Below are 20,116 nucleotides of genomic sequence, written 5' to 3' on the forward strand. Positions count from 1 at the left end.
TGGGAGTCAGAGGTCGTGGATTCCTAATCCCGGCTCTACCACTCGTCTGTCGTGTGACCTTGGCAAGTCACTTCACTTCTCTGGGCCTCAGTTACCTCATCTGTAAAATGGGGATTGAGACTGTGAGCCCCATGTGGGACAGGGACTGTGTCCAACTTGATAAACTTGTATCTACCCCAGAGCTTAAAACAGTGCTTCACACATAGTAAGCACTTAACAAATACCATAATTATTTATAATTATTATTATTGCTCTGCCCACAGTAAGTACTCAATAAATACCATTGACTGATTAAACCCCTATTTGTGCAGATGAAAAAACTGCGGCATAAAGAAATTGAATAACTTGCCCAAGGTCCCACAGCAGGCAAGATATGGAGCTGGGATTCAAATGCCGGCTCCAGAGTGAGGTCTCTGTGTTTTCCAGTAGGAACATTCTCTTCAAATAGGCAGGGAGAGGATTGTCCCCGGCTGACTTCACTGGGGCTTGGAGTGGGAGGAAGGAGATGAAGGAATCCTCAAGAGCTACTCTTCCCTGGGGCCTGCGAAGACCCTCTCTCTTCCCACCCGGTAAGGGAGCAGGAAGCACCAGTTCCTCAAACACTAGATGATGATGATGATGATGGCATTTGCTAAGCGCTTACTATGTGCAAAGCACTGTTCTAAGCGCTGGGGGGGATACAAGGTGATCAGGTTTTCCCACGTGGGGCTCGCAGTCTTAATCCCCATTTTACAGATGAGGTAACTGAGGCTCAGAGAAGTTAAGTGACTTGCCCAAGGTCACACAGCAGACATGTGGCGGAGCCGGGATTCGAACCCATGACCTCTGACTAGAGGTCTTGTGGCTAGACTGTGAGCCCACTGTTGGGTAGGGGCTGTCTCTACATGTTGCCAACTTGTACTTCCCAAGCACTTAGTACAGTGCTCTGCACACAGTAAGCGCTCAATAAATACGATTGATTGATTGATTGATTAACTTGTTACTGCACCTCCTTAGACACCAGAGAAACCCTGGGGTTATCCGGAGCTGTCTGCTCTGAGCATACTTTGGCCATTGTTTCATTGGCTTGGGAGGAAGCCATTCTGCAGCCTTGCATCATCTCAAAAGGACCGATGTAGCACTGAGAATTTCCAAAGCCCCAGAAGGAAATCGGCTGCTGGTCGGAGACATGACAGAGACCAGGGCTTCCTGACAAGGGGCCTGGTCTTCATGGCTTTGGCCAAATCTCACTCCACACCCCTCTCCCGGCACAGAATCCCTAGCCAGCCTGCCAGATCCTCCCATTGTTGTTCAGGCCTGGAAGAAGGACCAAAGTTGGTTTCCTCAGTAAATACGATCGATTGATTGGTCTGTGGTGTGACTCTGGGCAAGTCACTTCACTTCTCTGGGCCTCAGTGACATCATCCGTAAAATGGGGATTGAGACTGTGAGTCCCATGTGGGACAGAGACTGTGTCCAACCCGATTTGCTTGTATCCACCCCAGTGCTTAGTACAGTGCCTGGCATATAGTAAGCGCTTAAATACCACATTTATTATAGATTGATTGCTTGGAGCAGGCTAGTGTGCCCACCTACTCCCAGGGAACTCCCAGGCCTGTAATTGCAGAATTGGATTAGTGGGTTAGTGAGCTCCAGATTGGCTCCCCGACTGACTCCTTCTGTGGCTTTGTCCTCTCGGCTCCACAGTCAAGCCAACTTGTGCTTCCCAAGCACTTGGAACAGTGCTCTGCACACAGTAAGCGCTCAATAAATACGACTGATTGATTGATTGATTGATTGGGAAGGACAACCTCGGTCTCCCCTGCTTGTCGATGGATTCTTTGGATGAACACGAGAGGTCAGTGACGGTTTCCCTGTGTAGACGTAGATAGATCATTTGATGCCCCAGAAGCATTTCACCAGCTAGGCGCTAATGTACAGGATATAGTTTATTGGCATCATTTCTCTGAAGAAGGGGCTGGAAGACTTAGCAGGTTAAAACTTTAACACTTTAAAAATCAAGAAGTCCAAAGAATTCTCCCCTCCCCACCAAGACAATCCCAAACACCTGAAGTACGGGGTCAGGCAGAAACAGCACAGGCCAAACCAGCAGGACCATGGTACATCATCAAGTCAATTGAGCAAGCCGCCACCTGGGAGCCACCATCTTTGTTAAGGGCAAAAAATCGTACGGAAAAAGAGAAAGTTGACAACACTGACCAATACAGATAAACTAGGGCCGCCTTGGGATCTGGGGGAGGGGTGGAGAGGAGTCCTCGTTCTGTTTTCTCAGAAAACATGCAAAGAAAGAATTCACAAACAACTCTGTTTACGAAAATATCATCGACTTCCAAGCTTCTCTTTCCCTTTCCAAAGATGGCCGCCCGGCTGTTCAGTCAGTAACTCTGAGGGGCCATTGCAGCTACTGGATGTGGAGAGTGAGAGAAACAGGCAGAGGGAGAGAGATTCAGTTTCCACAAAGGTTGTTAGTTTTTCTTTATTGTCGGGATTTAAAGTGCATATAACTGAAGGCAAAGTCCAAGGCCTAAAAAAAAATAGGAGGCTTGAGAGAGAAACTCAGAGATTCTAATGGCGGCAGAGGGATATCCACCCAAAAAGGCCACTTGAGCTGCAGAGGGAGAGAGGGGTAAGAGAAATTGAGAGAAATGGAGAAAGAGAAAGGAAGGGAGTACAAGAGGGAGAAGAGAAATACCAGTTCAGGCAGAGGTTAACAAGAGTTAATTTATTTCCCAGCTCGGAGCAGGCCGGCTGAAATGGACAGGAGCACGTTCTTTGGAAGAAATCATTTTTTAGGCAGATCCCGGTGCAGTTAGCTGCTCCGACCAAAGGACAATGTACAGCTAGGCTCCTGACCGGCACGGCAGGGAGAACTGCTGCTTGCTCCTTCTCCCTCCTCCCGCCACCCTCCAACTTCCGACGTCAACTGGGGGGCATCTCCTCGGCATGGGGACCGACCATGCCCTTTTGGGGAATGATCTAGGGTGACCCCCCGCCCCCAGACTGTAAGCTCGTTGTGGGCAGGGTACGTGTCTGTTTATTGTTGCATTACACTCTCCAAAGAGCTTAGTACAGTGCTCTGCACACAGTAAGTGCTCAATAAATACAACTGAGTGAATGAGTGAATGTCCTCCCATCACCTTGCAAAAGCAGTGTGAGGTGGGGGTTCCCTAATCCACAGCAATTCCTGGAGGTGCTCTCAGTTCCGTTTCCCTTCTGGCCAGGCTGCCCCTGGGGCTCCGAGCTTCATCCCCGGGATCCTGGAGCCCCCACTCACCCACACAGGCAGTGCCATCCTCGTTGGGCTCGTAACCCCGACTGCACCTCTTGTTGGCACGGCAACGGTAGCTCCCGTAGGTGTTGATACACACTGGCTTGTCCCTGGGGCACACGAAGGGGAACTGGATACACTCATCGCTGTCTGAAAGCAGAGAGAAGCTGCTCTCTGGTGCTGGGGGCCAGGTGCCCCTGTTGCTGGGGGGCTCAATACACAGTCACTGGATGAACAAACAAATAAAGGCTTCTTTGGCCCATCCTGATCTGGGCTAGGTGGCTCAGGTCTGATCACCGTTATCACCAAATGACAGGCCCTGGGCTTGCTAAGAGACTACTAACAGCCCAGACTTCCTGTTCTCTGTCCTCTGTGAACGCTCTCCATCATCACCATCATCCTCACCACCATCACGTCATCATCTTCACCATCACCATCATCATCGCCATCACTAAGAACACCCCAGCCTTCTGAGCAAGTACCTCGCTATAACCAAACTTTGTGGCTACCAAGAAGACATCAACAAGCATAGTTCAACGATCACTTTAAAGATCAAAAAAGAGCCTGTCCAATAAATCTCACTCAGGTCACCACTGTGAGGGGTGGCAACCCTCAAGCAGCTCAAGAAGCCCCCAGAGAAGCCAGCTAGCCCCAAGGGACCCCCAGAAACTCCACCTTGATCAGGGCCTAGGGCTGGATGCCCCATCTCGACTGAGTTTCCAAGCTATTGTTCTTTCGGCTGTTCAATCAGCTATTTTATTGGGGTTCCCTCCTCTTACTAAGTGACTTCTTCCCTGGAATCCCGGCTCTGCCACTTGTCAGCTGTGTGACCTTGGGCAAGCCACTTAACTTCTCTGTGCCTCAGTTACCTCATCTGTAAAATGGGGATTAAAATTGTGGGGCTCACCTTGTGATCACCTTGTATCCTCCCCAGCGCTTAGAACAGTGCTTTGCACATAGTAAGCGCTTAACAAATACCTTCATTATTATTATTATTATGGTGACTCTCTGCACTCCCTCACCTGTTACCTCCACCTAAGCTGTCTCGGTAAGGATGCTGTCCCCTTCAGGTCAAGGTCACTGCTTGGAATCAAGGGGACTGTAGGGATGGGGAGATAGTGTATGTGTGTGGTGGGGGGCATTGGGTGTGTTGTGTGTGTGCATCTCTGCACATGTGGGTGCCCTTTTGGAGGTCTTGTTGTCAAGTCCCCAGGCAGTCCCAACCTTCCTTGCATGGATAATAATAATAATAATAATGGCATTTATTAAGCGCTTACTATGTGCAAAGCACTTGTCTGGCTTCCAGGTCTACCCTCAATCCAAGTAACCCTCCTCCCAGCTCTTGGCTCGGGCGGCCCCGATCCCTGCCTTCCTTGCAAGGCCGGACTCTCATGGTCTCCGGGACCTGCCGGCAACTCACCCCTGCAGCGTCCATTTTCTTGCTGGGCGAATCCCTGGCCACACTGCGTTGTGGGAGAAAACAGAGGCACTCGTGGGTCACGTTACCCCCATGCTGCCCCTTTGCAAGACCCCAGGCCAAAGGAGCTGCCCTGCAGGCCCCGGATCTCAGGTGGCTAATCTGAGGAACGGCTGGAGACGGCCTGTTCCTGCCCAGACTCCACCTGGGAGGGATTCAACATGAGCAAATTTCAGTCTTCCTCAGAGTAGGATTGGAGAGCCAGGAACAGGAAACCCAACTGCAAGGCTCTCTTTCCTCTGTCCCCGTGGCCCTCTTCCCCAGTCTGGGCTCCACACTGAGGGAGGATCGCCACGGCTTCAGTCTTACAGAGCAGAGGGTTCCCAGCAAGCCTGGGCCTCAGCCACTTGCTCCACGTGAAGGGAGAAATTGCCAGAGGTACTGCTTTCTACTCAGGGCCTGGTGTCAGTGGGGAATGGAACATGGGGCCCTGTCTGGTCGGGGGCAGGCTCCTATTGAGGACAAATATGACCTGAGCCCCCAAGTCGGATCCTGGCCCCCTGGCCTCTCCCCAACTCCCTCCCCGGGGAAGGCCAGAATGGATTGGGCCCAGACCCCAGCGCCCACCTCCAGGGTGACGGGCTGGGGGAGCTCATCCTCTTCTGGCGGGTAGGGGATCTCCAGCACTGAGTTCCTCTCGTTCTTGGCCACTGCACGGCTCACAACCCTGCCGTCGGGCCATGTCACCTCCACACTGCTGGCCTCGTCCTGCCCTGAGGGGAAGACACAAGGGAGAGGTGACTAGGGCTGCTCCCCCATCCCTACACCCACTCCAAGTCTGCCCAGCTCACCTCCACACTGGGCTCAGCCTGCAGAATTTGGGGCACCTGGGACAGTCTTAGGGGTGCAGCCAAGATGCCCCATAGTGGTATGGACAGATGAACAGCTCTCTGCCCAACCGCTGACTCCCTACTCCCCCAAAGAATTCCAACTCTGGCCGCAGGCAATTAAGGAATTCCACTGAACCGCAGGCTTGGCCAATAGGAAAAGAAAACAGGTGAAGAGTAGAAATGTGCAAGGGGACATTTGCCCCCGGATCACCGCCAGTAGTAGACTTGATGCCACAGTGGGAGAGAGAATGGATAAAGTTGAGAACAATGGAATGCTGGAAAAGGGGCAGGGATGGGCTGGCTCAGGGGCAAAGGTAATAATAGTAATAATAATTATGGTATTTGTTAAGCACTTACTATGTGTGAGGCACCGTACTAAGTGCTGGGGGGATGCAAGAGGTGGGAGTATGGTTGGAATAAAGGAATGGAGGGCAGGGGAAGGGCAGGGCCAAGGCCAAGGCAGGGCAAGGACGAGGGATGAGGCAGGGGCAGGGAAAGGAGCAGGGGCCGGGCCTGGGAAAGGGGGGTCAGCTCCTGACTGCCACCTCCACCTGGGCCAAAGGGATTTGGAATTCATCAGACTAAACCAAGAGAGATTACATGAGAAGCAACAAGACCTAGTGGCTAGAGCATGGGCCTGGGAATCAGAAGGACATGGGTTTTAATCCTGACTCCACCATTTGTCTGCTGTGTGACCTTGGGAAAGTCACTTAATTTCTCTGTGCCTCAGTTCCCTCATCTGTAAAATGGGGATTAGGACAGTGAGCCCTATGGGGGACATGGACTGTCCAACCTAATTATCTTGTATCTACCCCAGTGCTTAGAACAGTGCCTGGCACATACTAAGCGCTTAACAAATACCACGGTTATTATTACCATAATATCAAGCTGAGATGATTTTCTCACCCTTCAAATCCACCAGACCACCCCTCTCCCCATCTTCAAAGCCTTCCTAAAATCCCACCTCCAACAAGAGCCTTCCTCATGTCCAAACACCCTGTGACATCACCCCAATAGCCACCTTCAGCACTTATTCATTCAATAGTATTTATTGAGGGCTTACTGTGTGCAGAGCACTGTACTAAGCGCTTGGGAAGTACAAGTTCACAACATATAGAGATGGTCCCTACCCAACAACAGGCTTATATTATGAATGTATCCTATTTGATAATTTATTCTTATTCATTCATATTTATTGAGCACTTACTGTGTGCAGAGCACTGTACTAAGCACTTGGGAAGTACAAATAAGCAACATATAGGGACAGTCCCTACCCAACAATGGGCTCACAGTCTAGAAGGGGAAGACAGACAACAAAACAAAATGAGTAGACAGGTGTCAATACCACCAGAATAAATAGAATGATAGCTAAATACACATCATTAATAAAATAGAGTAATAAATATGTACAAATATACACAAGTGCTGTGGGGAGGGGTAGGAGGTAGGGCAGAGGGAGGGAGTTGGGGTGATGGGGAGGGGAGGAGGAGGAGAAGAAGAAAAGTGGGGGCTTATAGTAGTCATATTATTTCATCCTCGTTCTTCCTCCAGCTTCTGCTACTAGCCAACACGATTTGTATTGCTTCCCAGCTGAATTAGAGTCATAGTATTTAGTAAGCACTGATAATTTGCAGAGCACTGTACTAAATGCTGGGTAAGAATTCACAGGTGGGAATTAGAGCCCCTCAAGGGGCTCATGATCTAAAAATATAACGGGAGAGGGGACTGAAGTCAGACACACATGGAGTGATGAGACAATAGAACAGAAAAATGAATTCAAAGACAAGCACACATTCATTCATTCATTTGTTCATATTTATTGAGTGCTTACTGTGTGCAGAACACTGTACTGAGTGCTTGGGAAGTACAAATCAGCAACTTATAGAGACAGTCCCTACCCAACAACAGGCTCACAGTCGAGAAGGGGGAGATACAAGTTGGCAACATTTTTCATGCAAAAATGAAAACAAAAATCGGTAGGGTGCTGGGCTAGAGGAGAAGAATTTCAGGTTCTTTGTGACTCAGAGCCCAAGGTGCAGCTGTAGCCTCCAAGAAATTATAAGATCCTTGAGGTAGGAAATGTTTGTTTGGCTTCTGTGGCATTTTCCTAAGAGCTTAGTACAGAGCCTCACATTAGTGCTCAATAAATACCAGTGGTGGACAAGGGCCTGATATGAGCCCCTAGAGCTCCCTTCTCACTAACTGCAGGGGATAATGGGATAATGCCACCAGGAGCTGGAGTGCACAGTCTCAGGTGGTTGGAAAAGGACAAAGGCAATCAAGACAAACAGAATTGCTCTTTTCAGAAGAATTACAAGCAAAGCAGACAGAGGGAATAGAGTCGACGGAATATTTTTGCACTTTAATAAAGCAATTGGTATGTGGACCACCGGATTTCCCTTGCTCAAATGAGCCCTGGCTTGAATACACACCCTCGTCTTGCAAATAACAGAAAGAGCAGACACAAAGGGCACTCGATGTAAATGTCTCTGGTGAGGGAAGATTTGGGTGAAGAGGCCAGGGCGACAGGGGTGGTGTGGGGTTGATGAGTGGGGATTATTTAGCACCTACTTAATCTCATTTCTCTGTTCGCCATCAGCTCCACGGCAGCTCCCCTGGATCAGAGCTTTTGACCAGAAAATTCTCTGTCTGCAGAATAATTGCAGGTAAACCATTCATTCAATCGTATTTATTGAGCGCTTACTGTGTGCAGAGCACTGTACTAAGCGCTTGGGAAGTACAAGTCGGCAACATATAGAGACGGTCCCTACCCAACAACAGGCTCACAAAATGTATCCCTGTAGCCTTTAGAAGAAAACGTTTGGAGGCCTCAGAGGAGAGAACCCCAAAGAGGAATTCTTACATTAGAAGCATGGCCTAGTGGAAAGAGCCCATGCCTGGGAGTCAGAGGACCTGAGTTTTAACACTGGCTCTGCCACTTGACTGCTCTGTGATTTTGGGCAACCCACTAAACTTCTCTATGCCTCAGTTACTTCACCTGTAAAATGGGGACCAAGACTGTGAGCCCCACGTGAGACATAGACTATCTCCTACCTGATTATTGTGTATCTGTCCCAGCACTTAGTGCATTGCCTGGCATATAGTAAGTGCTTAAGATCTGCTAATTGTCAGCTGTGTGATTTATTACACTATTTATTTATTTATTTTACTTGTACATATCTATTCTATTTATTTTATTTTGCTAATATGTTTTGTTTTGTTCTCTGTCTCCCCCTTCTAGACTGTAAACCCACTGTTGGGTAGGGACCGTCTCTATATGTTGCCAACTTGTACTTCCCAAGCGCTTAGTACAGTGCTCTGCACACTGTAAGCGCTCAATAAATACGATTGATTGATTGATTGATTTGGGCAAGCTACTTAACTCCTCTGTGCCTCAGTTACCTCAGCTGTAAAATGGGGATTAAGGCTGTAAGCCCCCTTTGGGACAACCTGATCACCTTGTAATCTCCCCAGCACTTAGAACAGTGCTTTGCACATAGTAAGTGCTTAATAAATGTCATTATTATTATTATTTAGACTGTAAGCTCATTGTGGGCAGGGAATGTGTCTGTTGCATTGTTAAACTCTCCCAAATGATTAGTACAGTGCTCTGCACACAATAGGTGCTCAATAAATACAACTGATTGAATGACTGATATCCAATCCTGAGCTCAAGCTTCTGGGAGCCTTGGCAGGGTGGCTGTTTCCCGAGCTGGGCAAATTCTATTTATTCTGATGACTTGACACCTGTCCACATGTTTTGTTTCATTGTCTGTCTCCCCCTTCTAGACTGTGAGCCCATTGTTGGGTAGGGACCGTCTCTATATGTTGCCAAGTTGTACTTCCCAAGCGCTTAGTACGGTGCTCTGCGCACAGTAGGCACTCAATAAATACGATTGAATGAATGAATGAATGGTGGGAGGCTGACAGTAGCAGCAGCAAGGAGTGGGAGAGTCTCATTCAGAAGCCAGGCGGTAAGGTAGGGGTGGCCAAAGAGGCTCAAATGTCCTCTCCTAGGAGCTCCGCGTAGAGTAAGCACTCAATAAATATGATCGATCACTTCACTGACTGAAACACGTTGAGGAGAATCAGACCTCCCTTGCTCTCTCTCCTTCTGTGTCTGTCACCAGTTCATGCTCCCCCTTTTCATTTTTAGATTGTAAGTCATTATATTCAGGGAACATAGCTGCTAATTCTGTTGTATTGTACGCTCCCAAGTGCTTAGTATGTGCTCTGCAAATAGTAAGCACTCAATAAATACGATTGATTGACTGATTGTGAGTTCAACCGAGAGACAGGGTCTGTGTCTAATTCTCACCTGTGTGTTCTTTCCCAGTGCTTACTTCAGCGATCTGCACACCGTAAGCACTTAAAAAATAGTACTACTCATGGATTCTAATCCCGGGTCCACCACTTGTCTGCTGTGTGACCTTGCGTAAGTCGTTCAACTTCTCTGAGCTTCAGTTACCTCATCTGTAAAATGGGGATTGAGACTGTGAGCCCCACGTGAGACAGGGACTGGGTCCAACCTGATAAACCTGTATTTACCCCTGCACTAGTACAGTGCTTGGCACAGAGAAAGCACTTGACAAATACCACAATTACTATCATTATGAGAGGTGGCTTGGCCTATGTGGATAGAGCACAGGCCTGAGACTCAGAAAGACCTAGGTTCTAATCCTGGCTCCACCACCTGCCTGCTGTGTGAACATGGGCAAGTCACCTCACTTCTCTGGGCTTCAGTTACCTCATCCGTAAAATGGGGATTAAGACTGAGCACCACATGGGACAGGGACTTGTCCAACCCAATTTGCCTGTATCTACCCCACTGCTTAGTACAGTGCCTGGTAAAGAGTAAATGCTTAAAATTACCAAAGTTATTAAATATAACAATTACTACTTCTACTACTACTACTACTACTACTACTACTACTACTACTACTACTACTACTACTACTACTAGTCTGGGACTCCCTATGCCTTCCACCTCTACCCCAGGGTTGCTGAGCTGAGAGAAATGCTGGTATTCACGGGCAGAAATTCTGGCATTTCCTGCTAGGTCAGCTTTTCCTCTGCCTCTTCTCCATCATCATCATCAACATCTCTCTCTCTCTCTCTCTCTCTCTCTCTCTCTCTCTCCCTCTCCCTGACCCCATCTCTGATCCAATCCCTGTCTTCATTTCCCCTGCAGCATTCATTCTCCTCCCTGAATGCCTTCCCCGCACGCTCACTGCTTTGTCCAGCTGCCTGCACCAGTCTCATTTCCAGTGACGTGTTCTCCCAAACCAGCTTGGACTCTTCTTCCTTCCCACCCTCCCACTCCCCTATTGTCCAACTTCCCTCCCCCTCTATTTCTTTTCTCTTTTCTCTCCACTTTCCCACCCTGACCCTCCTGGGATCTCTTTTTTTTCACCCAACCTCAGTCTTCCCAAGATCTCTGTTTCAGCTCTTCTCCCCATTGTTTGAATCCCAGCCACTCTCTCTCTCCCTGTTCTTCAGGGTCTCCATCAGCCTCTTCCCTTTGCCTCTTCCTTCCCATCTTTTATCCCTTCTCCTTCTTTATCCCCGGGCTTCTCTTCTTTTATTTCTTCTTGCTCCTATTTCTTTATTACACTACCTCTTCCTGTCCCCTCTTTCTCTCATCCTTCTCCACTTCCTCCCAGTCTCTTCCTTCTCTTTCTGCCTCTCCTCCCACAGCCCAAGACCCTGTCTTGTGAGTATTTCTCATTCTCATTCTCTATCACTCTTTCTCCTCCCTGTCTCCCTCCTCTCCATCTCTCTCTCTCTCCACTCTCTCCTCTCTGGCTCTCTGTCTTTCTTTCTCTCTGCTCCCATCAATCAGAAAGCCTTGATTTCCTCCCCCTACTCGGCCTGCCCATCCCCACCTGCTTGTGAAGGTGACACTCTGGGGATCGATGATGGCCTCAGAGTTGTTGGGAGGAGGATGCTTTACCCTCCTTGTGTGCTTGTGGGAGTCACTGTCTGCTGAGCTGACTTGGAGGGTGTCACAGATGCCAGACTAAGCCTGGAGCAGACCCGGGGGTGTTCCAGGGACAAAAATAACAGCTCTCATCATGGCAAGACTTCTCAGCTCAGACACCTAGACTGCTCCCTTCTGGGCTGTGGGCTCGTGTGGCACCCTGCCATTTGAGAAGGGGCCCCCGGGTAGTCTTCCTATGTTGGGGGAGTAGATTCAGAGAAAGCATCTTGGGCTATTTGCAGGGCTCCTCACAGGCCCAGTGAAGCCTGTTCCACTCCCCTTTCCCCCTCAGAACTCCCCTCCCAGCTGCCCCTGGGAATCAATCAGTCAATCAATGCTATTTATTGAGCACTAACTGTGAGCAGAACACTGTACTAAATGCTTGGGAGAGTACATTACAACAGAGGTGGTAGGTGCGTTCTCTGCCCACAAGGAGCTTCCAGTTTAGAGGGAATGAATTCAGCGGACATGCCTGACAAGGAAATCACTCAACCACTTTGGGCAGTGGAGAAGCTGCTGGACAAGGTGGAGAGTATGAGCGGATGGGGTCTCAGAGCTGGCTGGGTTGGGGACACGATGGCTTTGACTCCTAGGCATAAGGGGAAGTCCGCCGCTCTGATGGTGCTGGGCACTGGCACCTGCCCATTTTTCTGGATGAGCCACTGTCTCAGGCCACTATTATTTAAACAGTCTGGAGCTGGGGGAGAGGACAGCTCAGTTCCAGGTGGGGGGTCCTGCTTGACTTCTAGGGGCCCAATCGCAATGGGAGCACACACATCTCTTAAGTTAGCCATCACCTCAAACAGAACCATGAATGGGGGCGAGGTGGCATCAAGGAAAGTCTATTAGGTTCTGGCATGTCTGTCTCCTGCCTGGGGAGGAGGAGAGTTAGGGGAGGCTTTGGAGGGGATGGCAGTGACTGAGAAGGCAGTCAGGATGAAGGAACTGGAGTGACTGATAGGGGAGGGAGCAATGGAGGTGGGGAGGAAATCTTGTAGACAGGGTGAAGAAGCTGCAGACAGGGTGAAGACCAAATAATAATAATAATAACTGTGGAGTTTGTTAAGCGCTTACCATGTGCCAAGCACTGTACTAAGTGCTGGGGTAGATACAACATAATCAGGTCCATCATCAGGTCCCTGATTCCTCCTACATGCCAAGTAGGAGGAAGAAGAGGTATTGAATTCACATTTTGCAGATGAGGGAACTGAGACAGAGAGAAGTTAAGTGACTTGGCCAAGGGCACGTGGTGGAGCTGGGATTAGAACCCAGGTCCTCTGATTCCCAGGCAGAAATCTGCCGACAGGGTGGAAACCCTGCAGACAGGATGGAAACTCCATAGATGAGTGGAGACCTCAAAGGTAGAGTGGAGACCCCCTAGGTAGAATGGTGACCCCCATAGTCAGGGAGGAAATCCCACAGCTAGGGTGGCGTCCTCGTAAACAGGGAGAAAGCCCCGAAGGAATAGGAGGAAAAGTGGCATCAATTATGAAGACATCCCAGGTGAGAAGGGAGGGGTCCCAGAAGCAAAGAGCATCCCAAGCTCACCAAACCCTTAATATGCCCCTGGTTGCAGGCCTTGTCTGCTTAGCAAGACTCAGGAGACCTAGGACAGAGTCAACAAAGCAGCCCCATAGACAGCATCCCAACCTCCCAACAATTTCTCCTCCAGGCTCAATCAACCAATCAACTATATTTATTGAGCGCTAACTGCGTGCAGAGCATTGTACTAAGCACTTGGGAGAGTACTATATAACAGAGTTCGTAGACACGTTCCCTGCCCAATCAATCATTTGTACTTATTGAGCGCATACTATGTGCAGGACACTGTTCTAGGCACTTGGAAGAGTACAATACAAGGGAATTAGCAAACGCACAAAGAACTTCCTGTGAGTCCCAAGGGGAGGGGTCCCTGGCCAGCAGCGGGCAAAGACAGTAAAGGATAGTGAGGGTAGAACACAGAGAGACCCCCTAGATCCCAGATATCTGGCTACATGTTTTGTTGTCTGTCTCCCTCTTCTAGACTGTGAGCTCGTTGTTGGGTAGGGACCGTCTCTATATGTTGCTGACTTGTACTTGCCAAGCGCTTAGTACAGTGCTCTGCACACAGTAAGCACTCAATAAATATGATTGAATGAATGAATGAATGAATGAATATCCTACCGGCCTTGCCCAGTTCTCTAAGCCACAAGGCAATCACATTGCCCTGTCATAGCCCAAACAGAGCAACAAAGCCCAGGCCTCAGAATGCGATTTGCCTGCCCTTTCACCACCCCACCTCGCTTAGGATCACTGACCACCCGCCCTCCTAGACTCAATTATCTCCCATTCCCCTCACCACTGCTTCTCCACCTCCGCTGCTGGACTCACCCAGGCCGAAGTGCGCCACGGGCTCCATCTCACACAGGTAGCCCGAGCCACCGTCGATCACTCTCAGTTGCGCGCCACTCCTCCTCGTGAAGAGCACCACCTTGGCCCCTCGGGCGAAGGCTCCGAAGCGGGTTCGCGGCACCACTCGCAGCCAGTTGTTTTTGAAGCCCTGATGGAAAGGGAGATGGCGGGGCGGGGGAGGGGGCTCCGATCTTCATCCCCAGCAACCAGCCCCGGTGGGAGGGAGGGAGGGCTGCAGGGTCCCAAGGGGGAGGGGAGGAGGGGCCTGGGTGCGTGGCGAGGAAGGGAAGGAGGAAAGGAATGGTCAGAGGTGAGAGGAGGGTGAAATGAGAGAAGGAAGAGGAGCAAAGAAGAAGAACCCTGGCTTGAGGATGTGGAAGAAGGACAAGAGCTGAAGTGTAGGAGGAAGGGCAGGGTGAGGAGGCAAAGCGGAAGGAGAGAACACTGGGCCCAGAAGACAGAAGAGAGAATGGAAGGCTCTAAGAGGAAGGGGTGGGGCTCCTCGAAGGCAGGCCTCAAAGCTTTAATTACCCTTTAATTCTTTCAGGGTCCAGGATCCCACTCCCTGCCAAGTCAATTCCCCCCAAACAGCTCTGGGAATTCTCATCCAGGTCAGAATTGGACCTTGGATGTCCCCTCCGTACCTGGTTCCCTCTGAAGACCGACAGAGGCTGCGCCATGGACTCCCCGTGGGATAGGATCAGGTCCAGCACCCCATCTCCATCAAAGTCTGTCACCACACCCCCTGCAACAACAGACACCTCACCTCCCTGCCCCTCACTTGGGTGGCTGGGGCGGGGGTGGCACGGCAGGGTGCTGAAAGCCTCAAGGACTTTGATATCTTGGGCCAAACTGTTGAGGACTGCAGTCACAGACAATGCACGTAGCCCTGAGAAGCAGTGTAGCCTAATGATTAGAGTACAGGCCTGGGGGTCAGAAGGACTTAGGTTCTAATCCTGGCTCTGCCACTTGTCTGCTGTGTGACCTTGGGCAAGTCGCTTCGCTTCTCTGTGCCTCGGTTACCTCCTCTGTAAATGGGAATTAAGATGGTGAGCCCCATGTGGGACATGGACTGTGTCCAACCTGATTACCTTGTATCTACCCCAGTGTTTAGAACAGTGTCTGGCACATAGCAAGTGCTTAATGAATGCTATTAAAAAAAAAAGTAGCCAGTCAACCCAGTGGTCCAGGGGCGGATCTGGTCTGAAGCTTCACTGGAGAGTTGGGGGAGTTGTTCAACCAAAAATTTGGGAGGGGCAAAACGGGAGACTCTGGATTTGAAGACCCTGCGTTCTCCCAGACTGAGCACCCTTTTTCTTCTCCTCCTCCCTATCTCCCCCTGCCCTACCTCCTTCCCCTCCCCACAGCACCTGTATATATGTTTGAACAGATTTATCACTCTATTTTACTTGTACATATTTACTATTCTATTTAGCGTGGCTCAATGGAAAGAGCACGGGCTTTGGAGTCAGAGGTCATGGGTTCAAATCCCGGCTCTGCCAATTTTCAGCTGTGTGACTTTGGGCAAGTCACTTAACTTCTCTGTGCCTCAGTTGCCTCTTATGTAAAATGGGGATTAAAATTGTGAGCCTCCCGTGGGACAACCTGATCACCTTGTGACTTCCCCAGCACTTAGAAAAGTGCTTTGCACATAGTAAGCGCTTAATAAATGTCATTAATATTATTATTATTTAGCTTTAATTCTATTTGTTTTGACAACTTGACACCTGTCTACATGTTTTCTTTTGTTGTCTGTCTCCCCCTTCTAGACTGTGAGCCCGTTGTTGGGTAGGGGCCATCTCTATATGTTGCCAACTTGTACTTCCCAAGTGCTTAGTACAGTGCTCTGCACACAGTAAGCGCTCAATAAATACGATTGATTGAATGAATGAATGAATGCTGCGAAGAGCTCAGCAGGTGTTCAGGGCATCTGGGAGGGACTGCTAGCTCACTGACCCTCTCAGACCCAAATACTTCATTCATTCATTCATTCATTCACTCACATTTATTCATTCATTCATTCAATCGTATTTATTGAGCGCTTACTGTGTGCAGAGCACTGTACTAAGCGCTTGGGAATTACAAGTTGGCAACATATAGAGACGGTCCCTACCCAACAGCAGGCTCACAGTCTACAAGGGGGAGACAGACAACAAAACATATTAACAAAATAAAATAAATAGAATAAATGTGTACAAACAAAATAAATAGAGTAATAAATACATACAAACATATATCCATATATACAGGTGCTGTCGGGAGGGGAAGGAGGTAAGGCGGGGGGGGATGGGGAGGGGGAGGAGGGGGAGAAGAAGGAGGGGGCTCAGTCTGGCAACTGAGTCCCTGGAGGTGGAGATCAATGAGGCTCAGTCTAGACGAGGCTGTCTAGGAGTCCCAGAAACAGATCTCCCACTTATTCCTCTTCGTGTCGGCCAAACCTATCCATCCCAGGCAGGCTAGGTGACCCGGAGGGGGCTGACCCTGCTGAGGTACTCTGGACTATTCATTAATTCAGTCATATTTATTGAGCGCTTACTGTGTGCAGAGCACTGTACTAAGCGCTTGGGAAGTACAAGTTGGAAACATATAGAGATGGTCCCTACCCAACAGTGGGCTCACAGTCTAGAAGACCACTGTCTTCATGAGAAGACACAGGGAAGGGAGATGCAAACCGAGTAGGGTAGGTGTCTCAAGACCCCTCTCTCACCTGTACCCCGGCCCTCGGGCTCCAGGGCATCCCCGGGATTGAGCTCTTCGATGAGGGGGTCTGCATGTTCCCGGCGGATGACCCTGTGGGAGAGGAGATGAGGAAGCATCAGCAAAATCAGCCCCCTCCCCTGCTTACCACGAGCCCCCACCCCCGCCCAGCATCCACTGTTGGGTAGGGACCGTCTCTATATGTTGCCAACTTGCACTTCCCAAGCGCTTAGTACAGTGCTCTGCACACAGTAAGTGCTCAATAAATATGATTGAATGAATGAATGAATCAGGCACCCCTAGGCTGGTTGGGTCTCCCCTTCTCCCTACCCAATCCCTAGTCCCCAGAGGGACAGGAGTGGTCTCTAATTCCCACTTGTGCATCCTTTCACAGTGCTTGGTAGAGCTCTGCACATAGAAAGCACTTAATAAATTCTAAGACAACTCATTGTGATCAGGGAATGTGTCTGTTTATTATTATATTGTACTCTCCCAAGCACTTAATACAGTGCTTTGCTCACAGCAAGCACTCAATAAATACAACTGAATGAATAAATGAATGAATATCTAATAATAATAATAATAATAATAATAATAATAATGATGGTTTCTGTTAAGTGCATACTATGTGCCAAGCACAGTTCTAAGCACTGAGGGTATATACAAGTTAAGCAGGTTGTCCCCAGTGGGGCTCACAGTCTTAATCCCCATTTTATGGATGAGGTAACTGAGGCGCAGAGAAGTTAAGTGATATGCCCAAAGTCACACAGCTGACAAGTGGTGGAGGTGGGATTAGAACCCATGACCTCTGACTCCCAAGCCCGGGCTCATTCCAATAAGCCACGCTGCTTCTCTACAAGCACTTAGTACAGTGCTCTGCACACAGTAAGTGCTCAATAAATGACTGACTGAATGAATGAATATCTAGTGACAAAGACAGTAATGTTCCTTCCAACGGCTCCAGTGTGTCATCTTTCCCGACCCTGGGAAAGAAGGGCTTAAGGTTTGTGCTGTGGGCACACACATACTGCAGATCAGAAATAATAATAATAATAATAATAATAATAATGGTATTTGTTAAGCGCTTACTATGTGCAAAGCACTGTTCTAAGCGCTGGGGAGATACAAGGTGATCAGGTTGTCCCACAGGGGGCTCACAATCTTAATCCCCATTTTCCAGATGAGGGAACTGAGGCCCAGAGAAGTGAAGTGACTTGCCCAAAGTCACACAGCTGACAAGTGGCGGAGCTGGCATTTGAACCCATGACCTCTGACTCCAAAGCCCGGGCTCTTTCCACTGAGCCACGCACCCCGCTTAATTTTTCTGTTTTTATAGAAATAGTGAAAACCTCCTGCTGGTCCAGCAGTAGAAAGAGCCCAGCTCTGGAATTAATAAACCTGGATTCTAATTCCAGCTCGGTCTGTTGGGGCTACGCCATCAGTGATGAGGGCTTCTAACCAAAGAGGCACCTAAGTTATTCCGCCAGTTGGATAGGTCCAGGGGGAATCCTGAAAAATAGCTGGCTAATGTGGGCAGTGAGGACTCTAGAGGCTACCAAGGGTTAACAATCATTCAATCAATCATATTTATTTAGTGCTTTCTGTGTGCAGAGCACTGTACTAAGCGGTTGGGAGAGTACAAGAGAAGCAGCGTGGCTCAGTGGAAAGAGCACGGGCTTGGGAGCCAGAGGTCAAGGGTTCTAATCCCGTCTCCACCACTTGTCAGCTGTGTGACTTTGGGCAAGTCACTCAACTTCTCTGGGCCTCAGTTCCCTCATCTGTAAAATGGGGATTAAAACTGTGAGCCCCACATGGGACAACCTGATCACCTTGTATCCCCCCCAGCGCTTAGAACAGTGCTTCGCACATAGTAAGCGCTTAACAAATGCCATCAGTATTATTATTATTATTACAATAAAATAGAGTGGGTAGACACAGTCCCTGTCCATAACAACTTCCAGTCTAGAGGGGTGACAGACATTATAATATTATTATTATATTGTATTATTGTTATATCTATTTATTTACTTATTTGCATTAATGTCTGTCTCCCCATCTAGACTGGGAGCTCACTGTGGGCAGGAAGTGTCTGTTGTCACAGTGTACTGTCCAACGTACTTAGTACAGTGCTCTGCACACAATAAACACTTAAATACAATTGAATGAATAAATATGACTGAGTGAATGAATGAATGAATTACGGATAGAATAATGATTATAGTAATTATAGAACTTGTTAAACCCTTACTATGTGCCAAGCACTGTTCTAAACGCTGGGGTAGGTACAAGGTACTCAGGTTGTCCCACATGGGGCTCACACTCTTAATCCCCATTTTACAGATGAGGGAACTGAGGCCCAGAGAAGTGAAGTGGCTTGCCCAAGGTCACACAGCAGACACATGGCAGAGCCGGGATTAGAACCCATGACCTTAGCCACTTAGCCCCTTAGCCACACTGTCCAGTGCTTAGAACAGTGCCCAGTGCTTAGAACAGTGCTTTGCATATAGTAAGTGCTTAATAAATGCCATTATTATTATTATTATTATAAGTTCAGAAGTGGGGCTGAAGGTGGAATAAATCAAGGGTTCTAGTGCAAGGGTCACTCAGAAGGAAGCGGGAGAAGAAGAAATGAAGGCACGATAGGGGAAGGCCTCTTGGAAGAGAAGCAGCATGGTCTAGTTGACAGAGCATGTGCCTGGGAGTCCTAGGTCCTGGGTTCTAATCCTGACTCTGCCACTTGTCTGCTGTGCGACCTTGAGCAAACCATTTCACTTCTTTATGCGTCAGTTGCCTCATCTGTAAAATGGGGATGAAGACTGTGATTCTCATGTGGGACAGGGGTTGTGTCCAACCTGATTACCTTGTACCTACCCCAGAATTTAGAATAGAGCCTTCTACGTAGTAAGTGCTCAACAAATATCATAAAGAAGAAGAAGGAGGAAGAGATGTGCTTTTAATGAGATTTTGAAGGTGGGGGGAATGATCGTCTGCCCCCCTCTAGACTGTAAGCTCCTCCTCTAGATTGCAAGCTTAATTTAGGCGGGGAATGTGTCTGCTTATATTGTACTCTCCCAAGTGCTTAGTACAGTGATCTGCATAAGGTAAGCACTCAATAAATACGGTTGAATGAATGAATGATATGAAGGATATGAATGTAGGATATGAAGAGGGAGCATCGGCTTTATGCTGTGGCCACTTGCACTGCAAAAAAAGCTACACAGGGATTTTGCAAAGTGTGACACTGCCCAGACTGAGCCCCCTCCTTCCTCTCCCTATCCTCCCCCTCCCCATCCCTCCTGCCTTACCTCCTTCCCCTCCCCACAGCACCTGTATATATGGATATATTTTTGTACGGATTTATTACTCTATCTTATTTGTACATATTTATTCTATTTATTTTATTTTGTTAATATGTTTTATTGTCTGTCTCCCCCTTCTAGACTGTGAACCCACTGTTGGGTAGGGACCATCTC

At 48.7% G+C, this 20,116-nt stretch overlaps 1 protein-coding gene across 2 annotated transcripts in view; it reads right to left on the reverse strand.

The window, feature by feature from the left end:
• Positions 1 to 1,910: 1,910 nt before the first annotated feature.
• The window catches only part of CRTAC1 (cartilage acidic protein 1), a 188,312-nt gene continuing 170,106 nt past the window's right edge, over positions 1,911 to 20,116 (reverse strand). Inside the window, exons 9-15 of one of the 2 annotated variants that reach the window (XM_038743651.1) lie at positions 16,654 to 16,736; positions 14,591 to 14,691; positions 13,926 to 14,094; positions 5,313 to 5,458; positions 4,689 to 4,731; positions 3,275 to 3,418; positions 1,911 to 2,404 (exon numbers count right to left, since the gene is read on the reverse strand). In XM_038743651.1, coding sequence (XP_038599579.1) covers positions 2,376 to 2,404; positions 3,275 to 3,418; positions 4,689 to 4,731; positions 5,313 to 5,458; positions 13,926 to 14,094; positions 14,591 to 14,691; positions 16,654 to 16,736 — 715 coding nt within the window. In that variant the 3' untranslated portion in view covers positions 1,911 to 2,375. Of the gene's footprint in view, positions 2,609 to 3,274; positions 3,419 to 4,688; positions 4,732 to 5,312; positions 5,459 to 13,925; positions 14,095 to 14,590; positions 14,692 to 16,653; positions 16,737 to 20,116 lie in introns of both variants that reach the window. The other variant, XM_038743650.1, reaches the window with a different exon arrangement.

The sequence above is a fragment of the Tachyglossus aculeatus genome, chromosome 3 (genome assembly GCF_015852505.1).
Source record: "Tachyglossus aculeatus isolate mTacAcu1 chromosome 3, mTacAcu1.pri, whole genome shotgun sequence".
Lineage (NCBI taxonomy): Eukaryota > Metazoa > Chordata > Mammalia > Monotremata > Tachyglossidae > Tachyglossus > Tachyglossus aculeatus.